Source organism: Physeter macrocephalus, chromosome 18, assembly GCF_002837175.3.
Source record: "Physeter macrocephalus isolate SW-GA chromosome 18, ASM283717v5, whole genome shotgun sequence".
Classification (NCBI taxonomy): domain Eukaryota; kingdom Metazoa; phylum Chordata; class Mammalia; order Artiodactyla; family Physeteridae; genus Physeter; species Physeter macrocephalus.
Window position 1 is genome coordinate 40,836,310 of NC_041231.1, and position 27,955 is coordinate 40,864,264.

General features: G+C 37.7%; 1 protein-coding gene across 21 annotated transcripts in view; it reads left to right on the forward strand.

The window, feature by feature from the left end:
• The window catches only part of PBRM1 (polybromo 1), a 101,951-nt gene that overhangs the window by 15,057 nt on the left and 58,939 nt on the right, over positions 1-27,955 (forward strand). For 12 of the 21 annotated variants that reach the window (XM_055079844.1, XM_007116595.4, XM_055079851.1 and 9 more), the window contains 11 exons: positions 297-440; positions 2,749-2,865; positions 6,271-6,339; positions 7,348-7,446; positions 10,751-10,836; positions 14,102-14,197; positions 14,819-14,910; positions 21,028-21,241; positions 23,657-23,798; positions 24,319-24,416; positions 26,804-26,848. In XM_055079844.1, coding sequence (XP_054935819.1) covers positions 297-440; positions 2,749-2,865; positions 6,271-6,339; positions 7,348-7,446; positions 10,751-10,836; positions 14,102-14,197; positions 14,819-14,910; positions 21,028-21,241; positions 23,657-23,798; positions 24,319-24,416; positions 26,804-26,848 — 1,202 coding nt within the window. The remainder of the gene's footprint in view (positions 1-296; positions 441-2,748; positions 2,866-6,270; positions 6,340-7,347; positions 7,447-10,750; positions 10,837-14,101; positions 14,198-14,818; positions 14,911-21,027; positions 21,242-23,656; positions 23,799-24,318; positions 24,417-26,803; positions 26,849-27,955) is intronic. The other 9 variants (XM_055079847.1, XM_028479021.2, XM_055079853.1 and 6 more) reach the window with 1 other exon arrangement.

The window sequence follows — 27,955 nt, forward strand, 5'->3', positions numbered from 1 at the left end:
TAATTATCCTTTATTTAGCAAATCATTTATTTTTTTCTTCAAGTCTTTCTGTAATGAGATAGGGCATAAATAAATAATTTGATTCCAGAAAGCCTTTAAAACATACACTTAGTTCTTCAGAAGAGGAATGGAGGCCCATGTATCTTTTACTTGTAAGAATTTAATTTGTAAGAGAGTTTTCAAAGTTATATCTTAGAATACCAATCTGCTGGAACAGGATGCTTTAAAAGTAGTAAGTGATTTACAATAAAATACTAAAGTGATATTTTTTTTCTCTTCTCCTTGCTAATGTACAGCCAGATTCTCCTGAATATAAAGCTGCTTGCAAACTCTGGGATTTGTACCTTCGAACAAGAAATGAGTTTGTTCAGAAAGGAGAAGCAGATGATGAAGATGATGATGAAGATGGGCAAGACAATCAAGGCACAGTGACCGAAGGAGTAAGTGTGCCACTGGAATAGGTAATAGATAATAGGCTACTGGGAGGTGGACGAGGCCCCTGCCTGTGATTTCTCTTGGCCACTGTGGGCAGGTGGGCTTTCTGCGCAGTTGTGTTGGTAAGTGGGAGGGTAGAGGGACACGCAGCCAGTGAGCCCCACTCCAGTTACAAGGGATCCTAGGACATCCTGCACTATGTGTAACATGCATGGTTGCTTTCATGTATTGCTCTTACATTAATGCATATTTCCTGCTCAGTTTTAAAGAGAATCTTCATATTATCAAGGCTGGTCCAGTATTGCTATATTGAGATGTTTTGTAAGGGTAGGCAGTGTTGTGATTGAAAGTTGGAAAGTTGATGGAATCACTTTAGTTAGGAATATTTTTATGGGTTAGGCTGGTTCCTAGAACATGCCAGGTGTGTTCCTGCCTCTGGAATTTTGCAGTTGCTCTTACTTCTGCTTCCTTTGACTCTGCCTGTGACTATGTCTTCTGCATTATTCTAACATCACTTAAAATAATGTAAACTGAGAGAAGACTTTCCTAACCACTCTGTCAAATTGTTTGCTCTGTGCTCCTCCCTTCCTATCATAACATCACTCTGTTCTGTGATCTATAGTTTTTATCACTATATGTGAAATAACATATTTAGAATTAGTTTATGTGTTTACTTTCTGTTTTCCTCAAGTAAAATGATAGCTCCACAAAAGATATCACCTTGTTCACCTATTCTGGCATCTAGACTCTGCCCGACATGTAGGTACTGAAAAATACTTGCTGAATGAACACACGTTTAAAAAGAGGAAAAAGAACAGTAAAAGGAATTGCATCTCTCCTCTGCAACTAAATAGTAAGACACCCAAAGAATAAGCTATGTGAATGCATTCATACTCCCTGCTCCCTTTGTCATCTGCAACATTTTTCCAAAGTAGCTGGTTGGGTTGGGAGAAGAGGAATCTTGGCTGCAGGACATAACTCACCTCTTTGAAGCTTACTCTGTGGTGTCATGTTTTAACTAGTAAGTAAATGACTTAAATACGAGTATTTTCATCTGCTTTCATCAGTGTTATCTTGGTTCTTCTCTAAGCTTAGGTGGTTGGGGAGTCTCAGCTAATCACATATATGTTAAATATTTATTGCGTGTCTGTTTGCCAGGTGCTGTGCTGGTAGGCTCAAGAGATGTCAGTACCCTCTCTCTGGGCTTAATGTTGGACTTTAAAATTGAGACTTTACTAAATACGACTTCTGTTGGATTAGGACAAAAATACTAGTGCTTTTATGATTTAAACCAGAATTAACCATTAATCTTTACTTTATATGCCCAAAACATGGTTTGCACTTAAGTACTATTTAATATAAACCTTGACTGAGACATCCAATTTCTGACTGTAGAACAGGGATCCATGGCCTGTTAGGAACTGGGCTGCGCAGCAGGAGGTGAGTGGCAGGCGAGCGAGCGAAGCTTCCATCTGCCGCTCCCCATTGCTCTCATTACCGCCTGAACCATCCTCTGCATTGCTCGCATTACCGCCTGACCACCCCCCCCATCTGTGGAAAAATTTTCTTCCACGAAACCAGTCCCTGGGGCCAAAAAGCTTGGGGACTGCTGCCATAGAAACTGGCTTCAGACTTAGACCCTCCCTGGCCACCTACTCTTTGGGACATATCTTTTCCCATATTGAAACAGTGACTAAGGTAAGAGGAGTAAGCCAGCCAGTGTGGAGAGCAGAAGTGATTGCATCAATTGGCTTAATCTCCATTCAATTTTGATATAACTTGAATTCGTTTGTTAGATCTGGCAGAGCACCCCATAGTTAAAAGTATGTAGTTCTAGAAGTATGTAGTTGTTCCACCAGAATACCAAGACTTCAGTAGACGTGAACAGCAGATATAGAAATGGCCAGGTATCATGGGGCACATTTTCTCCATCTCAGTTACTCAGACCCTTGAAAGGTATGCATTTCCATCATTTCACACATATGGCACTTTAACTTCACTGTTGCAGTGTTTGCTGTGAATAGAGTTCAGTAAGAGGACCTGATTCAAAGGATTTAGTTACTGAAATAATATGAGTGGCCTCATTAGTTTCAAATATGCTGTCCTGGGAGTGTAACCCCTCATGACCAGCATCAGAGAATTTCTGTGGTATTCTTGAAAATTGTACTTAAAATAAGTATTGTTTAGAAGTTGCTCTTTTGAATTAGCTTTAAAATTTTAGAAGCTGTTTAATATCAGCATTTATTTTTGGATTTCTCTCACCAAGGTACTTATTTCTTCCCTCTCTCATTCCTTACAACCACCTCTTCCCAGTCTTCTCCAAGTTACTTGAAGGAGATCCTGGAGCAGCTTCTTGAAGCCATAGTTGTAGCCACAAATCCATCAGGACGTCTCATTAGCGAACTTTTTCAGAAACTGCCTTCTAAAGTGGTAAGTGATGCAGTTGAAGACAGGTGGATTAAAGTGTTTTTTGGTTTTTTTTTTTTAAGTACTTCAGAAATTCTGTTAGTTCTTAGTAAATAAAGTAAGGCTAATGCAAGGCATTGGAGATAGCCAAGAGATCCTCCTCATGGCCTCAGCAGTAAGCACATAGGATATATTCTGTCATTTTACTTCAGCAAAAGGTTGTGGATTTTTTTTTAAATTGTGTTCTTGTTTTTTTGATTGGTAATTCTTTTTGTTTTTTGTTTCTATGGTCGTAAAATAAACAATAACATAAGATTTACCTTTTAACCATTTTAAGTGTACAGTTCAGTGGCATTAAGTACATTCATATTATTGTGCAACTATCACTACCATCCATCTCCAGAACTTTTTCATTTTCCTACCCATTAAAAAATAACTCTCCACTTTTCCCTCCTGCCAGTCCCTGGAAACCACAGTTCTGCTTCTATGAATTTGACTACTCTAAGTACCTCATTTAAGAGGAATCATAAAGTATTTGTTCTTTTGTGTCTGGCTTATTTCACTTAGCGTAGTATAGTCACGGTTTATCCACGTTGTAGTATGTGTCAGGATTTCCTTCCTCTTTAAGGCTGAATCCATTGTATGTATATACCACATATTACTACTTTTTGTTTATCCATTCATTTGTTGATGGACATTTGGGTTGTTTCTAATATTAGTAATTCTTAAATGATCAAATAGGGGAGGGGGGAGAAAAAGATAAAATAAGCAGCTAAACTAAACCTTTTATTTATAAAAGAGAAGCCACATTCTCTACTCAGGAGACAGAATAAGAGGAAGATAAATGAGTTCTTCCTCTCTTAGTTCTCTTTGATCGTCTGGTGATAAAGAAGAGAGAGAGACCTAATAAGTACTCTTCTACCCCAAAGAGGAAGAGGGTTTCTAGACCAATGAAACCCTTTAAAAGTGTTAGAACCCCTTGTGGCTTCACATCCAAGAAGCAATTAACATAGCTAAAGTTCCACTTTAGCCTTTGGAACTACAAAAATTTCTATGGTCTCTGCATTCCTATATTTCTAGATAAAGATATACTTTTAGAGGTACTCTAATGCTTAACTCCATTGTGACCATTTTCTTTTTTTTATCTAACTCTTAAGGACAAGGACTGACATATTTTCTTTTGTGTCCCTACCATGTAATTGGAACCCAGCATGTCAGAGGTTTGCAAGAAGTGCTTGTTGACTGATGGGTAGCATGCAGCTTTACCCATCAGTCATCAACAAGACTAGTTATTTACAATGTGACTAGTTGTAGGACAATTACAACATTAGAAATAAAGCATATCTGACCACTGCTGTCCTAAGCATGGATCTGATTAGAAAAATATAAAGATTATATTGGTCATATATTTAAAATTTCAAGGAAAGGAAAAACCAGTAAGACAATTCTTCAAAAATAAAACATAGAATTATCATATGATCCAGCAATTCTACTTTGGATGTATACCCAAAAGAGTGTAAGCAAGGTCTCAAAGAGGTATTTGTACAACCATGTTCATAGCAGTATTATTCACAATAGCTGAAACATGGAAGCAACCCAGGTGTTCCTCTACATGTGAATGAATAAATAAAATGTAGTATATACAAACAATGGAGTATCATTCAGCCTTTAAGAAGAATGAAATTCTGACCCATGCTGCAGTAAGAATGAACCCTGAGCACATTATGCTGAGTGAAATAAGCCAGTCACAAAAGAGCAAATATTGTATGATTCCTCTTTTAGGAGGTACTTAGAGTAGGCAAATTCATAGAGAGAAAAGGTAAAATTGTGGTTTCCAGGGGATGACAGGAGGAGAAGGTGGATAGCTGTTGTTTAATGGGTATGGAGTTTCAGTTTGGGAAGGTGAAAAGTTCTGGAGATGGATGATGGTGATGGTTGCACAATAATGTGAATGTATTTAAAGCCACTGAACTGTATACTTAAAAAGGTTAAATGGTAAATTTTATGTATTTTTTACCACAATAAAGGAATAAGAAAAGAGTACAGTCTTTACTCAGGATTTATTCTTACTCTGCATGATACAATCAGTAGTGATCAAGCCATCAAGGGTGAGTTGGATGACTAAAACATTACTACCCAGTTCCGCCATTCTGGGAGGGTTTTCAGGGACACCATGCAGCAGGAGTTGATATGGGAAAGCAGATTCCCATTGGTCCCTTGGGGTGTGACAGTTTGAAAGACAACAAGGACTGAGACCTGGAAGGTCTTTCCTTTCCTTTCCTTTCCTTTATAAATCTTTTCCTGAGTGAGACTGGCTAAATGGGAGAGGTAGATTGGGAATACCTGGGCCAACAGCTTGGTTTATGCTGTACCCTAGCCTGGGCATCTCTGCCATAATTTGTCTTCTGAATTGTTTCTCAGAAGTAGAATTCTTGAAGAGAAGGGGTAGGCAAGGGGTTTGATCTAAGGAAGGAAAGGAGTAGGGTTAAGAAAATAGAGAGGGGTAAGCTGAGGGATCAGATGAAATGAGATCATCCCTTTAGCCCAGTAATTGAGTGAACGCTGTGGTCTCTCGTTGCTGTTGTTTTTGTTTTTGGGGCTCCAAGGATTTGAACAGGTAGGAAGAGCCTGGAGAGCACAGTCTGACTTCCCTTGACACTTGTCCCCCACTGAAGAGACCAACTTTTGATTTTTGGTTGACTTCAATTATTTTCTCCAAGGAATAAAACCTGTAGGAAAGACTCAGGGCAGTGAATGAACTCCAGGCTTTGTGAAACCCTTCGAGTATATTCTTCTAACATGTTTAACTCTTTTTCTTTTGTTGAGCTAATATTTGATAAGAAATCAGAAATTGTTATAATTTTGCTTTGATTCTTTAATGTATTTTCATTGAAAATGTGTTTTATTTTGAAAAAAATTATTTTGACTGAGATAAGTAGAAGCATTAAGTTAGACATGAAGCTAACATCTTGCAACCTGACTTCTTGTAGATCCTTAGTATTTTATATGAAATAGGATATAATTGTGCTATTTAGATTGCTAAATTAAAAGAGCTTATAATAAACCCTTCAAAAACGTTCTTTTGCTTCATTTCCTGGCATAGATATCTTGGGATCTTAAATTTAAAATTGTGTGATCTGTAAATTTAGAAAATTTTAAAACATTAAATTCTGGTGTATTAGTTATATAATGATAATTACCAAATACTAACTGTAAAGTCCTACAACGTGCTGTTGGGTCTCTCATGAAGCTTGTAAAAATCAAATGTTTTCTGCTTCAAATATAACAAACAATATGCTGTATAACTGTGTCTTTAGCCTTAATCTCACAAAGCTGCTCAGTTGATTAACAGATAGTCAGTATACTTCCTTGTTTTCTCATTAGCTGGATACTTTTACTTATTAAGCATGCTTGGGTTTTGTCTTCCAGCAATATCCAGACTATTATGCAATAATTAAGGAGCCTATAGACCTCAAGACCATTGCCCAGAGGATACAGGTATGAAGGTGACCATATGTAAAAATAACATCATTTAGGGCAGATTGGCCTGTGGTCATTTTTTAGGGCCTTTTAGAAAAACAGAGAAGCAGGTATCTCTGTAAGGAGTTACTAGCAATATAACGTAAACAAATTAGAGATGTTACTGAGTATAGCGTTGGAGGAGTAAACACAGCGTCCCTTTTGCATTTTTTTCTGTAGGAAGGAAAGGAGAATTTTTATTGGCATAGTAAATCTTGACCTTAGGACAAAAATTAAAGCGCATTGGTCATCGCCATTTCTGATTGTGAAAAGTACATTGGGAACAAAGGCTTTGTTGTTTATTTTTATTTGCTTCCAAATAGTTTTAGGATCTCTCAGAGTAAAAGTTACCTACAACAGACATTAAGAGTGTAAGGTTAGTGAAAATAGAGACTTTGTTTTCTTTGAGTGCCCTCCTCCCTGTGTCTTCAGCAGTAATAGCAGCAAGTAACACTTACCTAGATAGAATTCCTATGTGTTAGCTAATTAATTCTTATAACACCTCTATGAGGTAGATACTGTTATTATTCCCATTTTACAGATAAGAAAACTGAAGCACAGAGATGGTAAGTCACTTGCCTGAGTCATCAACTAATGAGAAAAGTTAGGATTTGAATCCAGACAGTCTGGCTCCAAAGTCTATACTCTTTAATGAATTAGTATTCATGAAGCATTTAGAACAGTGGTTGGCACAGTAAACACTATATGTTTGCTAAATAAAACAACTTTTACCTTTTTTGATTTTTTAAAAAGTATAAGTTGTTTTTATAAGAATAGTGTAGCTCTGGTTTTGTTACCTATCTCAAAAACTGCTTTGTAAGTAGACCATAGTAATATTTTATAAAAGAGAAGATGACTTTATATATTCACACGTGTACTTTCCAATGAAGTCTTAGAATATGGTGACAGTTTAAAATTACGTAGAGGTTTTTTTTTTAAAGGTCATGTTGCTTAAGAAGAACTGCTATATTTTGTTGTTTACTATAGAATGGAAGCTACAAGAGTGTTCATGCAATGGCCAAAGATATAGATCTCCTAGCAAAAAATGCCAAAACTTATAATGAGCCTGGTTCTCAAGTATTCAAGGTTAGTTTTGTTGTTGTTGCTTTCATTGATAAGAGTAGAGACCAATATTTTTATATAACAACATTTATTGAGATAAAATTCACATACCATACATTTTACCCAAAGTGTATAATTTAATGGCTTTTAGTATATTCACCAAGTTGTGTAGCCATCACCACAATGAATTAGCAGTCACTCTCCATTTCCTCCCAACCTCCCTAACCCTAGGCAACCACCAGTCTACTTTCTGTCTCTCTGAATTTGCCTATTTTCAACATTTCATATAAATGGAATTATACAATTTGTGGTCCTTTGTGACTGGCTTCTTTCACTTAGTATCATGTTTTCAAGGTATTTATTTTGTAGCATGTATTTCTTTTTATTCCCAGATAGTGTTCAATTAAATGTATATATCATGTTTCATTTACCCATTCATCAGTTGCTAGGCATTGGGTTGCTTGCACTTTTGGGCTATTATAAATAATGCTGCTATGAGCATTCATGTGTAAGTTTTTTTAAAAAATAAATTTATTTTATTATTTTTGGCTGTGTTGGGTCTTCGTTGCTGTGCATGGGCTTTCTCTAATTGTGGCGAGCAGGGGCTACTCTTTGTTGTGGTGCGCGGGCTTCTCATTGCAGTGGCTTCTCTTGTTGCAGGGCACGGGCTCTAGGCACGCTGTCTTCAGTAGTTGTGGCTCGTGGGCTCTAGAGCACAGGCTCAGTGGTTGTGGCGCATGGGCTTAGTTGCTCCGCGGCATGTGGGATCTTCCCGGACCAGGGTTTGAGCCCGTGTCCCCTGCATTGACAGGCAGATTCTCCACCATTGCACCACCAAGGAAGCCCCATGTATAAGTTTTTATGTAGACATATATTTTTATTTTTCTTGAATACATACCTGGGAATGGAATTGCTGAGCCACATGGTAACTATATTTTTCATTTTTTTGAGGAACCACCAAATTGTTGTGTTTTTGTTTGTTTGTTTTGCTTTTCTTTTGGCTGCGTTGGGTCTTCGTTGCTGCACTTGGGCTTTCTCCAGTTGTGGCAGGCGGGGGCTACTCTTCATTGCCGTGTGTGGGCTTCTCTTGTTGTGGAGCCACGGGCTCTAGGCACGTGGGCTTCAGTAGTTGAGGCACGCAGGCTCAGTAGTTGCAGCATGTGGGCTCTAGGGTGTGTGGGCTCAGTAGTTGTGGCTCACGGGGTCTAGAGCGCAGGCTCAGTAGTTGGGGCGCACGGGCTTAGTTGCTCCGCGGCATGTGGAATCTTCCCAGATCAGGGCTCAAACCCATGTCCCCTGCATTGGCAGGCGGATCCTTAACCACTGTGCCACCATGGAAGTCCCCACCAAATTGTTTTTCGAGCCACTGCACCAGCATTCCCACTAGCAATGTGCAAGTGTAATTTCTCTACATCCTCACCAATGCTTGTTTCTACTTTTGGTTTTGTTTTTATTATAGCCATTCTAGTGGGTATGAAGTACTATCTCATTATGGTTTTGATTAGCTTTTTTTTTTTTTTTTTTTTGGCTGTGCCATGCAGCTTGCGTGACCTCAGTTCTCTCACCAGGGATTGAACTCAGGCCATGGCAGTAAAAGCCTGGAATCCTAACCACTAGGCCACCAGGGAACTCCCTGATTAGCATTTTCTAATGATTAGTGATGTTGAACATCTTTTCATGTGCATATTGGCCATTCATATGTCTTCTTTAAAAAAAAAAGTCTGTTCAGATCTTTAGCCCATTTTTTAATTGGGTTATCTGTCTTTTAATGAAAAGTAGAGTTGTTAGAGTACTTTACATAGTCTGGACATTAGACCAGACATATGATTTACAAGTATTTTCTCCCATTCTATGGATTGTCTTTTCATTTTCATGATAGTATCCTTTGCTGCACAAAAGTTTTTAATTTGGGGAATACCCTGGCAGTCCGGTGGTTAGGACACTGTGCTTCCACTGCATGGGGCACGGGTTTCCTCCCTGGTCGGGAAACTAAGATCCCTCATGCTGAGTGGTGCAGCAAAAAAAAAAAAAAAAGAAAGTCTTTAATTTTAATAAAGTATTTACTTTTGGTTCAGTCTTTTCTTAGGTTGCTTGTGCTTTTAGTGTCTTATCTAAGAAACCATTACTTAATCCAAGGCTGCGAAGATTTACACCTACGTTTTCTTCTAAGAATTTTATAGTTTAGCTCTTACATTTAGGTCTTTGAGCCATTTTGAATTAATTTTTATATACATGAGGTAGGCGTGAGGTAGGAGTCCACATTCCTTTGCCATGGGGTATTCATTTGTCCCAGTGCCTTATGTTGAAAAGACTATTCTTTCCCCATTGAATTGTCTTGGCAACCCTGTTGAAAATCAGTTGACTCTAGATGTATGGGTTTATTTCTGGATTCTTGGTTCTAATCCATTCATCTGTATGTCTTTCTCTGTGCCAGACAAGGTTTATTTTTGATCCACTTTGTAGTTAAATATTGATGTAGTCCCTGCATTTAAACCTCACTGATACAAAAATCAATCTATGTAGTATAGTACACAATGTAAAATGACTATTTCATTGCTTTGCAGTTCTCTCCTAGAAGTTTTGTAGTCCTACATAATGAACTGTAATGACAGTTGCTTGTAGAAATTTCTAGAATTAATAATATATCATTGGGAACTTAGCAAAGGATGGTCAGAAAATCTTTTGGGAGTAAAATCATTTAGATTTACAGAATGCTGATTCAGTTTCTTTTGGTAGTTAATTTTAACTTTTATCTTGCATCTTTTTAAGAAACTTTGAGTGGAAATCAGGAATGAAATCCTTGTATTCTTAATCCTTGATAGGACATTTTAATAGTGTAGTACTGATTGTTTGTTGATGCAGTTAAGAATTTTACTTCTTGGTCTGATTAAGTTTCCTAAACTAAATTTTGGAGAGAAGGGAAACTTGGATTTGATATATGCTGTTAATTTAAGCAAGTATATTCATCCTAAATTTACATGCCTAATCTTTAATCTTAGAAGTGAACCTTTGTTTCAGTTTTAAGGTTAGTGTACACAGGTAGAGTTCATTTTATTTTCACCCCTGTTTTTCCCTGTTCAGCATTAGGTCTTTGTCTCTTACCTGACTAATTGTGAAAGAGCTAGGTGGCTTTTCAGCTTGTATTTAATTATGGAGATGTTTTGGAGGCTTGTGGAAAGGTTAGAGGATGCAGCTTTCTGGGTATTGAATGGAAGTCTACTCCAGATGGAAGGAGTGCCATACAAAGTGTCCAGTACATGATTGCGGGCATTTTAAACTGCCCATTTTCTCTATACTTTTTCTAAGCCAAGTAATTTTATTTTAACAGGATGCAAATTCTATTAAGAAAATATTTTATATGAAAAAGGCAGAAATTGAACATCATGAAATGACTAAGTCAAGCCTTCGGATGAGGTAGGTTAAAAAAAAGTCTAAAATCCTTGTACCTTTATTATTTGCCAAATTTTTTCAGTATAGTAGAAAATAAGATGCATGTTGCATTTCGAGATTATATTTACAGGTGATAATATGATTCTGAAGAGAGTAGTGTTAACTCTTACCCAGTCCCTTCATTGCAGCTGAAGGGCTTTATTTAAAAAGAAACAATTTTTAAGACTTAACACTGATGTATACTTTTATTGCTTTATACAAATACATATATATTGTGTATCATATTGTGTGTAATGTATATTAAAGATATAACGTGTACTATATAAATATATGTACAGGCATACCTTGGAGATACTGCAGGTTCATTTCCAGACTATTGCAATAAAGTGAATAATATCACACTAAAGTGAGTCACACAATTTTTTGGTTTCCCAGTGCATATAAAAGTTGTATGCACAGTATACTGTAGTTAAGTGTGCAGTAGTATTAGGTCTAAAAAAACAGTGCATAGGCCTTAATTTAAAAACACTTTATTGCTTAAAAATGCTAACCATCGTCTGAGCCTTCAGCAAGTTGTAGTCTTTGTGCTGGTGGAGGGTCTTGCCTCTGTTAATGCTGCTGACTGGTCAGGGTGATGGTTGCTGAAGGCTGGGGTGGCCGTGGCAGTTTCCTAAAATAAGACAGCAGTGATGTTTGCCCCATCAGTTCTTTCTTCTTTTCACTAATGATTTCTCTGTAGCATGCGATGCTGTTTGATAGCGTTTTACCCACAGAACTTCTTTCAGAATTGGAGTCAGTCCTCTCAAATCCTGACGCTGCTTTATCAACTAAGTTTATGTCATATTCTAAATCCTTTGTTGTTGTTTCAACAATCTTCATAGCATCTTCACCAGGAGTAGATTCCGTCTAAAGAAACTACTTTCTCTACTCATCCATACGAAGCAACGTCCTCAACTGTTGAAGTTTTATCATGAGATTGTAGCAATTCAGTCACATCTTCAGGCTCTACTTCTAATTCTAGTTCTCTTGCTGTTTCCACCCCATCTGTAGTTTAAAGTCTTAAACCCCTCAAAGTCACCCATGAGGGTTGAAACCCACTTTTTCTAAACTTCTGTTAATGTTCATGTTCTTTCCACAAATCACAAATGTTCTTAATGGCATCCGGAATAATGAATCCTTTCCAGAAAGTTTTCAATTGAATTTGCCCAGGTCCATCAGAAGAATCATTGTGGCAGCTGTAGCCTTACGAAATGTATTTCTTAAATAATAAGACTTGAAAGTCGAAATTACTCCTTGGTCCCCGGGCTACAGAATGGATGTTGTGTCAGCAGACATGAAAACAACACAAATCTTGTGTATCTCCATTAGAGCTCTTGGGTGACTGGGTACATTTTCAGTGAGCAGTACTATTTTCCAGATCTTTCTTTCTGAGCAGTAGGTCTCAACAGCAGGCTTAAAATATTCAGTAAACCATGTTGTAAACAGATGTGCTGTCATCCAGGCTTTGTTGTTCCATTTGTTGAGCACAGGCAGAGTAGATTTAGCATAATTCTTAAGGGCCCTAGGATTTTTCAGAATAGTAAATGAGCACTGGCTTCAGCTTAAAGTCATCAGCTACATTAGCTCTAACAAGAGAGTCAGTCTGTCCTTTGAAACTTTGAAACCAGACATTGACTTCTCCTCTCTAGTTGTGAAAGCCTTGGAGGGCATCTTCTTCCATGATAAGTATGTTTTGTCTACACTGAAAATCTGTTGTTTAGTTACAGCTACTTTTATTAATAATCTTAGCTAAATCTTCTGTATAACTTGCTGCAGCTTGTATATCAGTACTTGCTGCGTCACCTTGCACTTTTATAGAGATGACTTCTTTCCTTAAACCTCATGAACCAGACTCTGCTAGCTTCAGACTTTGATTCTGCAGCTTCTTCACCTCTCTCAGCTTTCATAAAATTGAAGAGAGTTAGGGCCTTGCTCTGGATTAGGCATTGGCTTAAGGGAATGTTGTAGATGGTTTGACCTTCTATCTAACAGTTTCTTCATATCAGCAATAAAGTTGTTTTACTGTGTTATCATTCCTGTGTTCACTGGAGTAGCACTTTTAATTTCCTTTAAGAACTTTTCCTTTGCTTTCGTAACTTGGCTAACTGGTGCAAGAGGCCTAGTTTGTAGCCTAGCTCAACTTTCAACATGCCTTCCTCACTGAGCTTAATCATTTGTAGCTTTTGATTGAAACCGAGAAACATGCAACTCTTACTTTCCTTTGAATGCTTAGAGGCCAGTGTAGGGTTATTAATTGGCCTAATTTCAGCATTGTTGTATCCCAGGAAATAGGGAGGCCTGAGGAGAGGGAGAAAGATGAGGGGGAATAGCTGGTCAGTGGAGCAGTCAGAACACACACAACATTTATTAAGTTTGCTGTCTCATATGGGTGTGGTTCATGGTACCCCAAAATAATTACAGTAGTAACAACAGAGATCACTGATCACAGATCACCACAACAAATTAATAATGGAAAGGTTTGAGATATTGCAAGAATTACCAAAATGTGACACAGAGACGCGAAGTGAGCAAATGCTGTTGTAAAAATGATGCCGAAAGACTTGCTTGATTCAGAGTTGCCACAGACCTTTAATTTGTAAAAAATGCAGTATCTGTGAAGTTTAATAAAGCAAAGAGAGATAAAACAATGTATGCCTGTAATATTACATTTGTATATGATGTATAGTAGTATATATTTATATTTGCAGTAAGAATATTTAGCCAGGTATCAGGAGATCTGAAGTCTCATCCTAGCTTACCTTGTGCTAGGACTGTGACTTTGAACATGTCTTTTACTTCTGGGATTCTGTTTCCTCCTACCTGAAATGGAAAGATTGAGTGGCTACTTTTGAAGCTTTCTTCTGACCCAGACATTTGCTGTGTTACTAAATCCTGTGGTCACTGTGGTGACCATAAGCTGTCTGGGATCAGCCCTGGTTTATCCTTTTCCACAGAGTCCCAGATTTTGGAGGAAAGCCTCCTGCACAGTAGAGGCTCAGAAATATTTGAGTTGTTTTGTTTTTTCTGCCGCGCCGTGTGGCATGTGGGATTTAGTTCCCTGACCAGGGATGGAACCCGGTGTCCCTACAGTGGAAGCATGGAGTATTAACCACTGGACCACCAGCAAAGTCCCTGAGTGTTTCTTTTTAAGAAAAGAAAAAGAAAATGGTTGTTTCCTTTTTGTTAATTCAGCATTCTGATTTCAGCTGTCAGTTTTCTGAGTTTTTTTTTTAACCTTGTCTCTGGATAGGACTCCATCAAATTTGGTTGCAGCCAGGCTGACAGGTCCTTCGCACAGTAAAGGCAGCCTTGGTGAAGAGAGAAATCCCACTAACAAGTACTACCGGTGAGAGAGAGTGTGTTTAGTCTGAGAGCTGACCCATGTTTATGAGGATAAGCATGCTAGCATTTTCTTGATGACTATCTTGAAGTAATATTTTTGGGTGTAGTTGGGTTATTATGAGAATTTGTTGTCAAATATCTTACTTAAAAGGTATAGTAGGCCTGACCTCGCCTCTGAGAAAACACTTAAGCGGAAGTTGTTTGTCAGGTAGAGTTTAATATTACCAGTAAAACGTGAGGTGAAATGCTGAAAGATTTTGTGTTCATAATAGAATTTGTTTTCATTGTAAAATCTGAGCATGTTTAGAATTAACCAGCAACTGTGAATGAATCTTTATTTTTCATTAAAAAAGGAGTAGTGCTGCATTTAAGTAAAAAACAAATTGCAAGTAGCCTGCTTTAGGCTTTCTACCACCACTGTCTCTTTTCTAAGAGAAAAAAATTAGTCATCTTGACTAAGATTGATTGTGGGGAATATAAAAAGTACAAAGTAAATTGAGGAGGCAGTTGAATAGAAACTCTTTCTTTGATGTGAATGCCTTGTTAACAGATCCTACTTCCTATAAAGTAACCAAATTATTATAACATCTTTCCCTGCCGTCTAATTGCTTGTTTTTCTTTGTAGTAATAAAAGAGCCGTCCAAGGGGGTCGTTTATCAGCAATTACCATGGCACTTCAGTATGGCTCAGAAAGTGAAGAGGATGCTGCTTTAGCTGGTAGGCATTAAGTTGTGACTAGTCAAGTGGCGTCTCAGTGGATCCTTCTGGTTAAGGAAAATTATAGTTATTTTGGTCTGGCTGGGAGTTTGTCTGTTTTTGGAGTACATACCTGTTTTGTTACATTTTAATTGCACTCTTGGTTGGCAAACTTATCAAGAGCTTATTACTACTTTATTTCATGTTAAAGCATGTATCAAAGTAAATAAATACTTGTGCAAAATCAATTAGTTTGATAGCCTTAGCAGATTCTGGTTTCAAACCTATGATGATAGTGAGTGCTAGTGACACCATCAGGAAATCCCAGGGAGACATTCACATCATCTTAGATTTCCAGGCTTATGTTTTCAGTAGACTATAATTTTTTCTCACCTAGAGCTTATGATTTAAAGATAGCTGTGAATTATGATCAGAGCAGCATTCTCATTTAAACAAGTGAAACAAAGGGCACTGGGTACTAGGAATCCGTGTAGAAGTACACAGTTCGTAAAATAGTAATAAAGAACAGCTGTAGAGGTATATTTGATTTCATTGTCTTTCTCCTGTGATATAATATTTTTTATTTTACTGTAAATATATTTTATATGTAGATATAAAATTCATTTTATGAAATTACTCTCTTGATTTTATAATCAGGTGTGACATGAGATTTTTTCTACTAAGTCTATGGAATTTCTTTTTTTTTTTTTTTTTTTTTTAAATAAATTTATTTATTTATTTATTTTTGGCTGCGTTGGGTCTTTGGTGCTGTGTGTGGGCTTTCTCTAGTTGTGGCGAGCAGGGGCTACTCTTCACTGGGGTGCTCGGACTTCTCATTGCGGTGGCTTCTCTTGTGGAGCATGGGCTCTAGGCGCGCCGGGGGCTCAGTAGTTGTGGCTCACAGGCTGTAGAGCGCAGCCTCAGTAGTTGTGGTGCACGGGCTTAGTTGCTCCGCGGCATGTGAGATCTTCCTGGACCAGGGCTCAAACTCATGTCCCCTGCACTGGCAGGCGGATTCTTAACCACTGTGCCACCAGAGAAGTCCCAAGTCTATAGAATTACATAATTACTCTAGACTGCTGGAGTATGAATTTAATTTTTTGACACATCTACAGAATTAAATTTTTTTTAACTTAAATCGGGCCTTATCAAAAATTGAAAGAAAATTTATCTCTTCATTATCTTTGTTTTGTGCTAACTGTAAAAGTGACACACATGTTATGTTTAGGTTTCCTTCTAACATTTGGTTACTTCATTAACCTTATAGTAGTATAACAGATTGAAGGAAGACCATACCACTTACAAAATTCTTAAAAAGCATTTATTGTTTTTTTTTCCTAATAAATAGTACCTTTGTCACAAGAGGATTCTTAATTTAGTAACCTCAGGTATTAAGAAAACAAAGTAGATGCCAACGAACTTTGTATGTAGTAGATCCTTCAGGCTGTTATTCAGAACCTGTTTATCCTTAATTTAGTTGAGGTTTTAATATGTTTGGTTTTCTACTTCCTGCTCCTGGAAACAACTTAGGGGTAGGTACAGTGAAAATAGCAAAGAAAGGATAACTCATGATCTTGGAGCAACAAGAAAGAGCTGATGGAAAGAAGGCATAAGAATTCAAAGTGTGGCCTGGCCTCTTGAGGTGATTTGTTTTAGAGGCAAACCACACTGCATGTCCCTAAGGGGGTGGAGAAGGAGGTGGAGAAGAGCACCCATCCACAGTCACTGTAAGAAGAGGAATGAAGTGAGCAATAGAAAAAGAATAAACAGATAAAGCTTGCAGTCTTCTCCCACCAACACAAAATAAGGCAAGAAGGCAAAAGGAAACATAGAAAAAGTGGGATGAATAGAGAAAAACAACTCCAAAGATTATATCAGAAATCAGTGTTAGTGGCCTAAATTTTCCAATTAAGACAGTTCCAGATTGTATATTTAAAAAATCAGGTTATATGCTAGTTACAAGAGATACATCTTCAATATAAAACTGTGTACTGGAAAGTTGAATGTCAAAGGATGGAAAAAGATATACCTGGCAAATAATAACCAAAGGGTAGTTACATTGACTTCTCTTAAAATAGACTTTCAAACAATACATTTCCAAAGATAAAATGGATTCACCTCATAATGATAAAAGGTTTATTGCATGAGAAAGATAAATTATAAAAGGGCTCAAAATACATGAAACAAACAGATGGAACTTCTTGGAGAAAGTGAAAACATTGCCCTTAGAGTGGGAGCCTGCTTCTCTCAATTGCTAGATAAACAGCCAAAACAGTGAAGACAGAGAAGACATGAATACACTTCCTCACAAGTGTATTTGTTCCCTGTTGCTGCTAAAACAAAACAAATTACCACAGACTTAACTGGCTTAACACCACACAAATTTATTCTCTTCAGTTCTGGATGTCAGAAGTCTAAAATCAGGTTGTTGGCAGGCTAGTGTTCCTTCTGGAGGCTTTAGGGGATAATACACTTCCTTGCCTTTTCCAGTTTCTAGAGCTACCTGTATTCCATGGTCCTTTCCTCTCCATTCAGAACACAGCACTCCAGTCTGCATCTGTCACCCCATCTCTTTCCTCCTTTGACCTTCTTGCCTGCCTTTGATAAAGACCCTTGTGATTATGTTTAGTGCCCAGAGATTAATCCAGGATAATCTCCCACACTCAAAATTCCTCTCAATCATATCTGCAAAGTTTCTTTTGCCATATAAGGTAATTTCACAGGTTCTGTGGATTAGGACATGGTTGTATGTGGGGACCTATTATTCAGCCTACCACAACAAGATGGTTATGACAGACAAGTATTCTACAATTAGAGAATACATGTTCTTCCCTGGTTCACATGGAATATTACAAAAATTGACCATGTACTTAGCCATGAAACAAATTTCAACAAATTTGAAAGATCGAGTATTATACAGACCATGTTTCTGAGCACAATGCAGCTATGACAGCAACCAATAATGAAAAGATATTAATTTTTTAAAATATTTATTTATTTATTTTGGCTGCTCTGGGTCTTAGTTACAGCACGCAGATTTTCGCTACAGCATGCAGGCTGTTAGTTGTGGGATGCAGGCTCTTAGTTGTGGCATGCATGCATGCTAGTTCCCTGACCAGGGGTCAAACCCGGGCCCCTGCATTGGAAGCACAGAGTCTTACCGACTGGACCACCAGGGAAGTCCCAAAGATACAATTTTTTTTTTTTTTTTTTTGTGGTACATGGGCCTCTCACTGTTGTGGCCTCTCCCGTTGCGGAGCACAGGCTCCGGACACACAGGCTCAGCGGCCATGGCTCACGGGCCTAGCCGCTCCGCGGCATGTGGGATCCTCCCGGACCGGGGCACGTACCCGTGTCCCCTGCGTCGGCAGGCGGACTCTCAACCACTGCGCCACCAGGGAAGCCCTACAGTTTTTAAAAGGAGTAATTATAATAGAAGTTTAATTACTTGAAACTGAACAATAACAATACTGAAAATAATACATATCAAAACAGTGGGGATGCAGTTACAGTGATACTTCAGAAGGAAATTTACAGGTCTGACTGCTTCTGTTTAGAAAGAAAAGCAGCTGAAAGTCAGTGAACTAATAAGCATCCAACATAAGTAAATAATAAGAGCAGAGATGTTAGAACAAAGAAGATAAAGAGCAGAAGTTAATTCATTAGAAATGAAATCTATAATGGAAAAGATCAATAAAGTCAAAGTTTTTCTGTTACAGCGGTTAATAAAATAGGTAAATCTGTAGTGAGATTATCAAGAAAGAAACAGAAGGCACAAATAAAAAATATTAGGGGAAAGGGGGAGCATACAGAGAATAAAAAAAGAATGTAAGAATAGCATAATGCAAATAAATTTGAAAATTTAGATGAAATGGATAAATTCCTAGAAAATGATAAATGCCTAAAAACTGATTCAAGAATAAAAAGGGTGATTGGTTATATCACCATTAAAGAAATTAAATTACTAATTACAAATACTCCTGCATAGAAAACACCAGGCCAAACATTCAAGGAACAGAATTATACATAAACCACAACAGTGAATAAAAAAGAGCTCCCCAATTCATTCTTTGAATCTGATCTAAAACCAAAACTAAACAAAATATAAACACACTGTATCTAGCAGTATATGTGGAAGATAATACATGATAACACAGTTGGGTTTATTCCAGGAATACTAGGTTAGTTCAACATTAGAAAAAAGTATTATTCACTACATTGGTAGATTAAAGGAGCAAAACCATACTATTGGCTTAGCAAATGCATTTGATTAATGCTTCAGTTCCCATTCATGATAAAAGCTTAGCAAGCTAAGAATAGAAGGGAATCTTTCCTAACTTGATACAGGGCATCTCCATTTTCATTGGAGAAGTATTTGTAGCATTCCCCCTACCATAAGAAAGTTAAGAATGTTGTTACCTCTTGGTCAAAGTACTAGCCAGCATATACTGATAACAGTGAAGTTATAAGGATCAGAAAAGAAGGATTTATAAGGATTGCAGTTGATAGATTATTTTTTGAGTTTTCTAGTTAAAAAACTACAGATAAATTATTAGAAATAATAAGAATAATAAAATGCTAATGTAAGATTATTATACAAAAATCTACTTCGAACTTCCCTGGTGGTCCAGTGGTTAAGAATCCGTCTCCCAATGTAGGGGACATGGGGTCAGTCCCTGGTCCAGGAAGATCCCACATGCTGCAGGGCAGCTAAGCCTGTGCGCCACAACTACTGAGCCCGCACGCCACAACTACTAAGCCTGTGTGCCACAACTACTGAAGCCCACGTGCTCTGGGGCCTGCGTGCCGCAGCTACTGAGCCCACATGCTGCAACTGAAGCCCGCGCGCCTAGAACCCTGCTCCACAAGAGAAGCCACCGCAATGAGAAGCCCGCGCATGGCAAGGAAGAGTAGCTCCAGCTCGCCGCTACTAGAGAAAAGCCCGCGCGCAGCAACGAAGACCCAGCACAGCCAAAAAAAAAGAGAAAAGAAAAAAAAATCTCCTTCATTTTTGGAATCAGCCATAAAAAGAAAATGTAATTTTTTAAAAAGATACAGTTTATAGTAGCAATAAAACATATACCTAGGTTTAAATTCAATAAAAGATGTGCAAGAGCTTTATGAAAAGATTCGAGGTAATGGAGTCAGAAAAGATTACATAGTTTCAAATTCTGTCTTTCCTTCTAGCTCCATGACTAAATCCAAATCCCTTCTCAGCTGCTTTACAGGCTAGCTGACTTGGGCCACTCATCAGCTCCTCATGCCCAGTTTTCTCGTTTGGAAAAGAAATGACAATACCTGTTCTGTGTGGTGATGTTAGGATTACCTGAGGGTGGTGCTTACCAAGCTCTTAATAAATAACTAAGTACTTAATAAGTGATTATCATACTTACATGGGAGCACATAGTGATTTTGGTTTTCCTGATCCCTTAAGAAAACATTTAAATCAGGTCGTTATATACTGTTTAAGAGTTCAGAGAAATGAGCAATATATTTTGTATTTCTATAGAAGTGATTACACGTTTTGTTTTGGTTTTCTTATGATTAGCTTCTACCTGAAAATTTTCTCTGTAAAGGAAAACATCATTCCTAAGGGATGCTATAGATCAGTGGGGCAAAGTCAAAGAAACTTAAAGCTAAATCAAATCTGTCAGTATCAGCCCCGTCTACATTTATACTATCCTAAGCTACATGCTGTCACTTTAGTTCTGAGATCTGAGAATGGCTACTTGCTCCTTTTCTTGTCCAAGCACACATAAGCAAGGAGTCTCAGAAGATGGCAGAGAAACTATTTTGTAACCTTTTAAAGATGGTATAACTTGTACTATGTAACATTCTATTCTATTTCTGTGTAACATTTCTGTGAGTAAACATACAATTTTACTAAGCATTACTAACAGCGCCTTTATGAAGCCTAGAGACTATTCTTTTAAAACAAGTATTCTCAAACATATAAAACACAGTATTCTCAAACATATGTAGCATAATCTGGAAGGTTGTTAAACGAGCTTAAAAAGATGTTTGTTTCTTCCCCTTATAAATATCTTTTTTTTTAAACATCTTTATTGGAGTATAATTGCTTTACAGTGTTGTGTTAGTTTCTGCTGTCCCTTATAAATATCTTTTATGTCTTTGTAGCTGCACGTTATGAAGAAGGAGAGTCGGAAGCAGAGAGCATTACTTCATTTATGGATGTTTCAAATCCTTTTTATCAGCTTTACGACACAGTTAGGAGCTGTCGGAATAACCAAGGGCAGCTAATAGCTGAACCTTTTTTCCATTTGCCTTCAAAGAAAAAATACCCTGATTATTATCAGCAAATTAAAATGCCCATATCACTACAACAGATCAGGTAAGATATCTTCTACATTACTCAGTATAAATCTATTTTCTTGTGATTGAGCCTGCACATGTATCTTCCTTTCTAAAATGGATAAAGATAATAAAGGTAAAAATGTTTTTCACATGTCTAAAGTGTGCTTAAATATCACTCCTATATAAAAGTGAGAAATAAATTTGATTAACTACGAATGATGTTCTTTGTACTGCAGTAGAGTCAAGAGGCAAATAAAAGATGTCCCAGCTAGGCATTTTTGTGTCAGATTATGAATTATAAAAAGTCATGCAGCTCAGAATTTAACTGTTCGTTTTCTTAAAACTGTGCAAGAATTTCTCTTCTTATACCTTTTATCAATATTTTAATTACAACAGTTTATCTGCATTTAAATTTTGTATCTGTAGTTAAACCTCTAGAATAAGCATTGTCAGCTCTTAGAGAACTCATTAGCTGAAACAATACATGAGAGATGGTTCATCGTGGTTTCCCTTTTCTGTTTAGAAAATGTTAAAATGATCATTGGGAATTCAGCCAGACAAAATACTTGAACCACCACAATATTAACAATAGTAGGAAATAAATAATGTTATAAAATATGTTGTTTTGTGACTCTTACAATGTGGGTTAGGTTTTGTAGTATACCCAGATAGAGGCAAGACGCAAGTAAAATTATCTTAAATGGGCAAGGTCAGAGTAAGCTGGTGTTTAAATGATGTTTTCATGGCAGATAACTAACTTTCCGTACAGTCGGAATTAAAATCCTTGTACTTGCTGGATTCTAGGAATAAAGTTGCCTAACGTATGTTTTGTGGTTTTGCATTTGTAACATCTGTTCTTCTTATTTGATCAGTAAAGTTTTATGGTGTTTTTATTTAATCCAAACTTTGGAGGTTTTGTACACGAGTAGGTTATAGAAAATTAGTTTATTTGACCTTCTTAAAAATAACATGGAGGGACTTCCCTGGTGGTCCAGTGATTAAGAGTTGGCACTTCCATTGCAGGGGCACGGGTTCGATCCCTGGTCGGGGAACTAAAGATCCCGCATGCTGTGTGGCATGGCCAAAAAATAAAATAAAAATAACATGGAAATTAAGGCTGCCTTTCATTAAGAAAATGGACTAGAAATTTGTTTTTTGTACTCTTTTCCTTGGAAAGGATGGTGACAGTCTTGTAGATGTTAAGAGGTTCCTTTTTTTTCTTTTTTTTTTTTTTTTTTTTTTTTGCAGTACGCGGGCCTCTCACTGTTGTGGCCTCTCCCGTTTCGGAGCACAGGCTCCGGGCACACAGGCTCAGCGGCCATGGCTCACGGGCCTAGCCGCTCTGCGGCATGTGGGATCTTCCCGGACCAGGGCATGAACCCGTGTCCCCTGCATCGGCAGGCAGACTCTCAACCACTGTGCCACCAGGGAAGCCCAAGAGGTTCCTTTTTAATTGATTGATTTTTGTCCTTAGTTTCTTTTTTCCCTCAGTCTTTTAAAATTCAGTCTAATTAAGTAGATTAGTTCAAAAGAAGGCAAATCCTCAGCCAGCCCAGTCACCTGCCTGCAACCTTCTTCCAAGTTCGACTTTTCTAACATAAGCCTTACTTTGTATAGGGACTTTTTGAGAGTTGGTGTTAGTAATAGCCTTAGTGTCTGAGACAGCTATCGGAATTCTTAAGACTTAGGGTAAGTAAAAACCTCAATATTAAACCATTGGAATTAATTACAAATGTTTGTATTGGAGGAGGAGTAGTGAAGGGACTCTGACATATCTGCCTCTCATTTATCATCTTAAGACTGCTCTTCAGGGAATTCCTCAGTGGTCCAGTGGTTAGGACTCAGCGCTTTCCGGGGTCGGGTTCAATCCCTGGTTGGGGAACTGAGATCCCCCAAGCCGCGCAGCGAAGCGAAAAAACAAAAAGGACCGCTCTTCATTGCCCCTGTGCAACTCGCCTGGAGGTTAAATGTGTATTATTCGAAACGCTCCTTCATGGAGTTGCCAGTACTTTCTCTTTTCTTTAACCCTCATCAAGTGGAATGGCCTCTTATTTTCTAAAATATGTAGATCACCATGATTCTTCATTAAGGTAGCTTAAAACCTCCCTGATTTTTATCTCTTCCTAGGGTTTACATGTTAGCCACTAACAGGATTTTTCTCTTAGGATTTTTGCTAATATGTTTGCTTTGTAATTGACCACCTTACTATGTTCTCTTATTACTTCTTGTAGTGTTTTATTCTTTTGGATTTTCAGTTAAATTGTCATATTGTCTAAATGGTGCTTTTGCCTCTTCACTATGTATTTTGAAATTGTCACTTCTAGGCCTCTAATCAGTATCACTGGTAAAGATACCTTGTAGTGCTTGTCAGGATTTTTGCGCTGGACTTTCAGGAAGTGTGTTTCATAATTTTCATAATGGAAGATTCTAGCCATGTGTTTGTCTTTCACAGAACAAAGCTAAAGAATCAAGAATATGAAACTTTAGATCATTTGGAGTGTGATCTGAATTTAATGTTTGAAAATGCCAAACGCTATAATGTTCCCAACTCAGCCATCTACAAGCGAGTTCTAAAACTGCAGCAAGTCATGCAGGTATGATTTCTTGGTTTTGCTAAGTTGTTGTATGTATAATTGAAATAGTTTTACACATTTTGAGTGTGTTCTTTTAAGATATGTGATTTCCCTCCAGCAATATCACGTCATTCATTTCAGCCACAAGTACCGCTGAATATGTTTTTAAGAGTTTTCAGGACCATGTAGAGTAGAAATAATAGTTTAGACTGGTTTAACTTTGTGAGTGGAAGAAGGAGGGATTTGTCACTGGGGAGTAATTTTAGGGATGTCAGGAAGTTTCCCTCTAATCACAGATGATACTCTGTCATTTAGGTTTTATTTCTTTGGTTCTAGACTCTGTTTCTGTTAAGGTAGCGTTGGTCCTAGGAGAAGGGACATCTTAAGGCTAATTAATCATTGTACAGTGTCCATGAGTTTATTGAATCCTTTCTGAGAGCACACCTTGGAGCGCATCTGAGGCCGTGGGTCTTTTAATATTTGTATATTCTAGAAGTGTTTGGCAGAGTGAGCTTGACTCCCGGGGTCTGCTCTGTTTTAGACAAAGAAGAAGGAGCTTGCCAGGAGAGATGACATTGAGGATGGAGACAGCATGATTTCTTCAGCAACCTCTGATACTGGTAGTGCCAAAAGAAAAAGGTAGATACTATTTCTTCAGCAACCTCTGATACTGGTAGTGCCAAAAGAAAAAGGTAGATACTGTTCTTATAGCTGGAGACATCTTATCTTCTCAGTTTCTTTTTATTTTGTTTTAGATTTAAGGGCAGAAAAATGTTTCTTTAAGCTGTCAAGTATGAATTATCTTATAAGCTTTAACTATTTTATAACATTTAAAAATTCATTTGTAAATTGTATGATTAGTGCTTTTTTGGTACCATATTGGCTTTAGATAACATAGATAAAAATAACTACTAACGTAGCTTGGCAAAACATGTTATTCTTTTTGCTGTCCAGGTTATTTTGTTTTAATGTGGCATTTAAGAATGCCCCTTAAATCTAATTTAGGTAATTTCTACATGGTGAATTACCGAAAAAAATCAGTACTACCACTGTAGTGAAGTAAGTCATTATTCTTACCCGTTTGTTTTTCCTTGTTAATCTGATCTTTATTTGCCATTTTAAGGATGTCAGATTGTAAAATACCAAGTCATAACTTCCTGTAGTTCATAAAAGGTTAAACTAGATATTTGGTTTTCTTTTCTTTCTAACCTTTTTGTCAACTTCCCTAACCCTTCCTTTTTCTCACGGGTTTTATGGAGGGGGGCCTTACTGTGAGATTCTGAAGCTGGACTCCTGTAAAGAATCATGCAAGGCCATCTCTTTTGTCTGCGCCTCCCACATGGAGTTTCTCTGGCCTGATCTTTGTGGAACACCGTATTCTTCCTCAGCCTTAACTGTCTCACCATCTTTGTAACAGCAGGGAGGATACCTTAAACAAGGAATAAGCTCCATCACTAATAGCAGGGCTTGACAGATTCAAAATTGAGTGAAGAAATCATTAGTAACTATTAATACAGTTCTGTTCATGTATTAGTAGATCCACTGAGACCTGAGGATTTTAAAAAGTGGTTTAGAAAAGACAGGCTGTCTTGTCTTTCCCTATAAATAGCATTTGGGAAATTATTTTTAGCTTTGAAAATAACTTTGCTATGCTGTGCCAAGGTAACTAAATTGATTGGTGTGCCCTGAGATTTGAGTCTCCTCCATTACTGGCCTATGAATTTCATCCTTCCAAGTTCTTAATTCCTTGTTATACCAGGGACAACGGAGGAAAAATGTGAAACCAGATCAGAGGCATCAAATCAAGAACATCTTTGAGTGTAATTATATAACTACTACAGCATCACCTGTGTTTTCCAGATCAGTCACCAATCAAAGATAAAAACTTCTCAGGCAAAAGAAGGTAATGGAGGCAAAAGTGATGGTACAGTTAGTGCCAACACTGAATGAAAAGAGAGATCTTAAACTAGTTGAGTGTTAAGAAAACAGTTCCAAGGACACATTAGCCCAGGCCAGAGCCTTAAAAACATATCTGTGGCTTGTACTTTGTGGGACAACCCAAATAGATTAAATGAAAGTTATTGTTCTAAAACCTCCCATAAAAAGAAAAGCATTATATGTTCTTGAAATAATAAAATCCCACTTTAGACAAAAAGTCTTTTTGTGCACAGGTTTCTTAGGAAGTGTTTTGTTTAATGAAGTGAAAAATACAAGTAAGAGAAGAACAAATATAAATCATAGCTAAAGCAATAAAATAACATCTGGATTTGAAATACAGGCATGAGCACACATTAAGAGGTTGACAGGGCTTCCCTGGTGGCACAGTGGTTGAGAGTCCTCCTGCCGATGCAGGGGACACAGGTTCGTGCCCTGGTCCGGGAAGATCCCACATGCCGTGGAGCGACTAGGCCTGTGAGCCATGGCCGCTGAGCCTGTGTGTCCGGAGCCTGTGCTCTGCAATGGGAGGGGCCACAACAGTGAGAGGCCCACGTACCGCAAAAAAAAACAAAATAAAATAAAAATAAAGAGGTTGACAGAAGCAAGTCCTATACTTTGGACTGTGACAAAGGAAATAACATAACCAGCCTTTTAGAAGGTAGTTATGTTAAGAGGTTTTGGTAATAAGAAACAGACTTCTCCAGAATTCAGGCAAACATGACAGCCTGGTAGGTTAAATTAAGCTTATCCAGAGAAGTCAGGGCCAAGTTTTCAAGTACCACTTGACTTGACTCCTAAGTATTGTGTATGATTCTGTCTTTGCCTTATTTTTTTCATATCAAAGATTGTGAGAAAAATTACTGCGGATATGTTCTCTTCATTCTGGGAATGTATTCTTCTCCCCAAACCCTCTACCCAGAAATCCACCTGCTATCTTCCATGTTGAAATATTCCAAGTATTCTTAAAACCTTTTATCCTTTGGATTGAATAATCCTCTTTTTTCTCAACCATATTTGGTTTGTACATGACCTCCAATGTTGCTTGTTTTGTTTCTCTTCACATGTAATGTTTGTTTCTGCTTTCCCAGGAACACTCTTGACAGTGAGATGTTGGGTCTCAGGAGGCTATCCAGGTGTGCAGTCCTTTTTTATGCATAAACATATTTTTTAAAGTATAACTTTTATGGCATGGTCAGTACTGATTAGGTGAAAAGTGCAGTCTTAAGCATGTGAATAATGGTTTTTATTTGGATGCCAGTTTATTTTATGAGTAAAGAAAGCAGTATAGTTTAGAAGTATAGTTAATAAAATGAGAATTAGCCTAGGTATATTCAGGAGCTGTAATTTGTTGCCAGCTTTGCCAGGGGCAGTAAGCCCGCACAGCAGTCATTGTGGCTGTGCTTCTGCAGCAGAGGTAGAGAGGCTGAGAATATGGTAGCATTGCCAGTGTCCAGGGGCTGGCGGGTGCTGATTGTCTTTTACAGATTGGGGGATGGTGGAGGGATCATAATCAGTGTTGACAATCCAAGTGATGTCAGTCTATGTTGGCACCTAAGCATTGGGTTAGTGCTTCTTGAGCATAAATACATTCTTCAGTCTCTGATCTTGTCCATGTTTTATTTCTTTAAAAGCATCCATTCTTTTGCATGTTACTTATGATTTTTAAAAACAGCCCATAAGTTGCCATGTTATGGTCCTAGTAATCATTGTGTGGTGCTTTTATCTTCACCTTTGCCATCTGGCATTCATGGAGTGTCAGTTGTTTGCAGAACACCAGACTCTGCTCACAGGTCATAAAGGAGAACGTTTAGTCATCACCTCTACCTGCCAGGAATTTATTGGCCAGGAAAAGAGGCAGGTTAAAAACAAATGAACTTATGTGTGATCGCTGTAGTAAAATAATTGTTTAAGGTACACAGTTGTATAATTGTATGGAAGTGTTGTGTGATTGCCCAAATAGCTTTAGGAAATGTGATTTCCCTCTCATGCTTTTTCTTAAAAGTTAGATGTTCTAAAGTTATCTTTATGTTGCTTCCATATGTAGTCCACTCTACAAAATTACTGTATTATTATCTTCTTCCTAATATTTTCCTTAAGAAAAGTTTTCTTAGTTAGATCGTAAACTTAAGGAAAAGACAATGGATTGTATTTCTTTTATATCATTCATAGTATATGGCACTGGTTCTGGGTAGTAGTAGAAGAAATAGAAATGTGGGGCATCGTGGAGTAGTGTTATAACC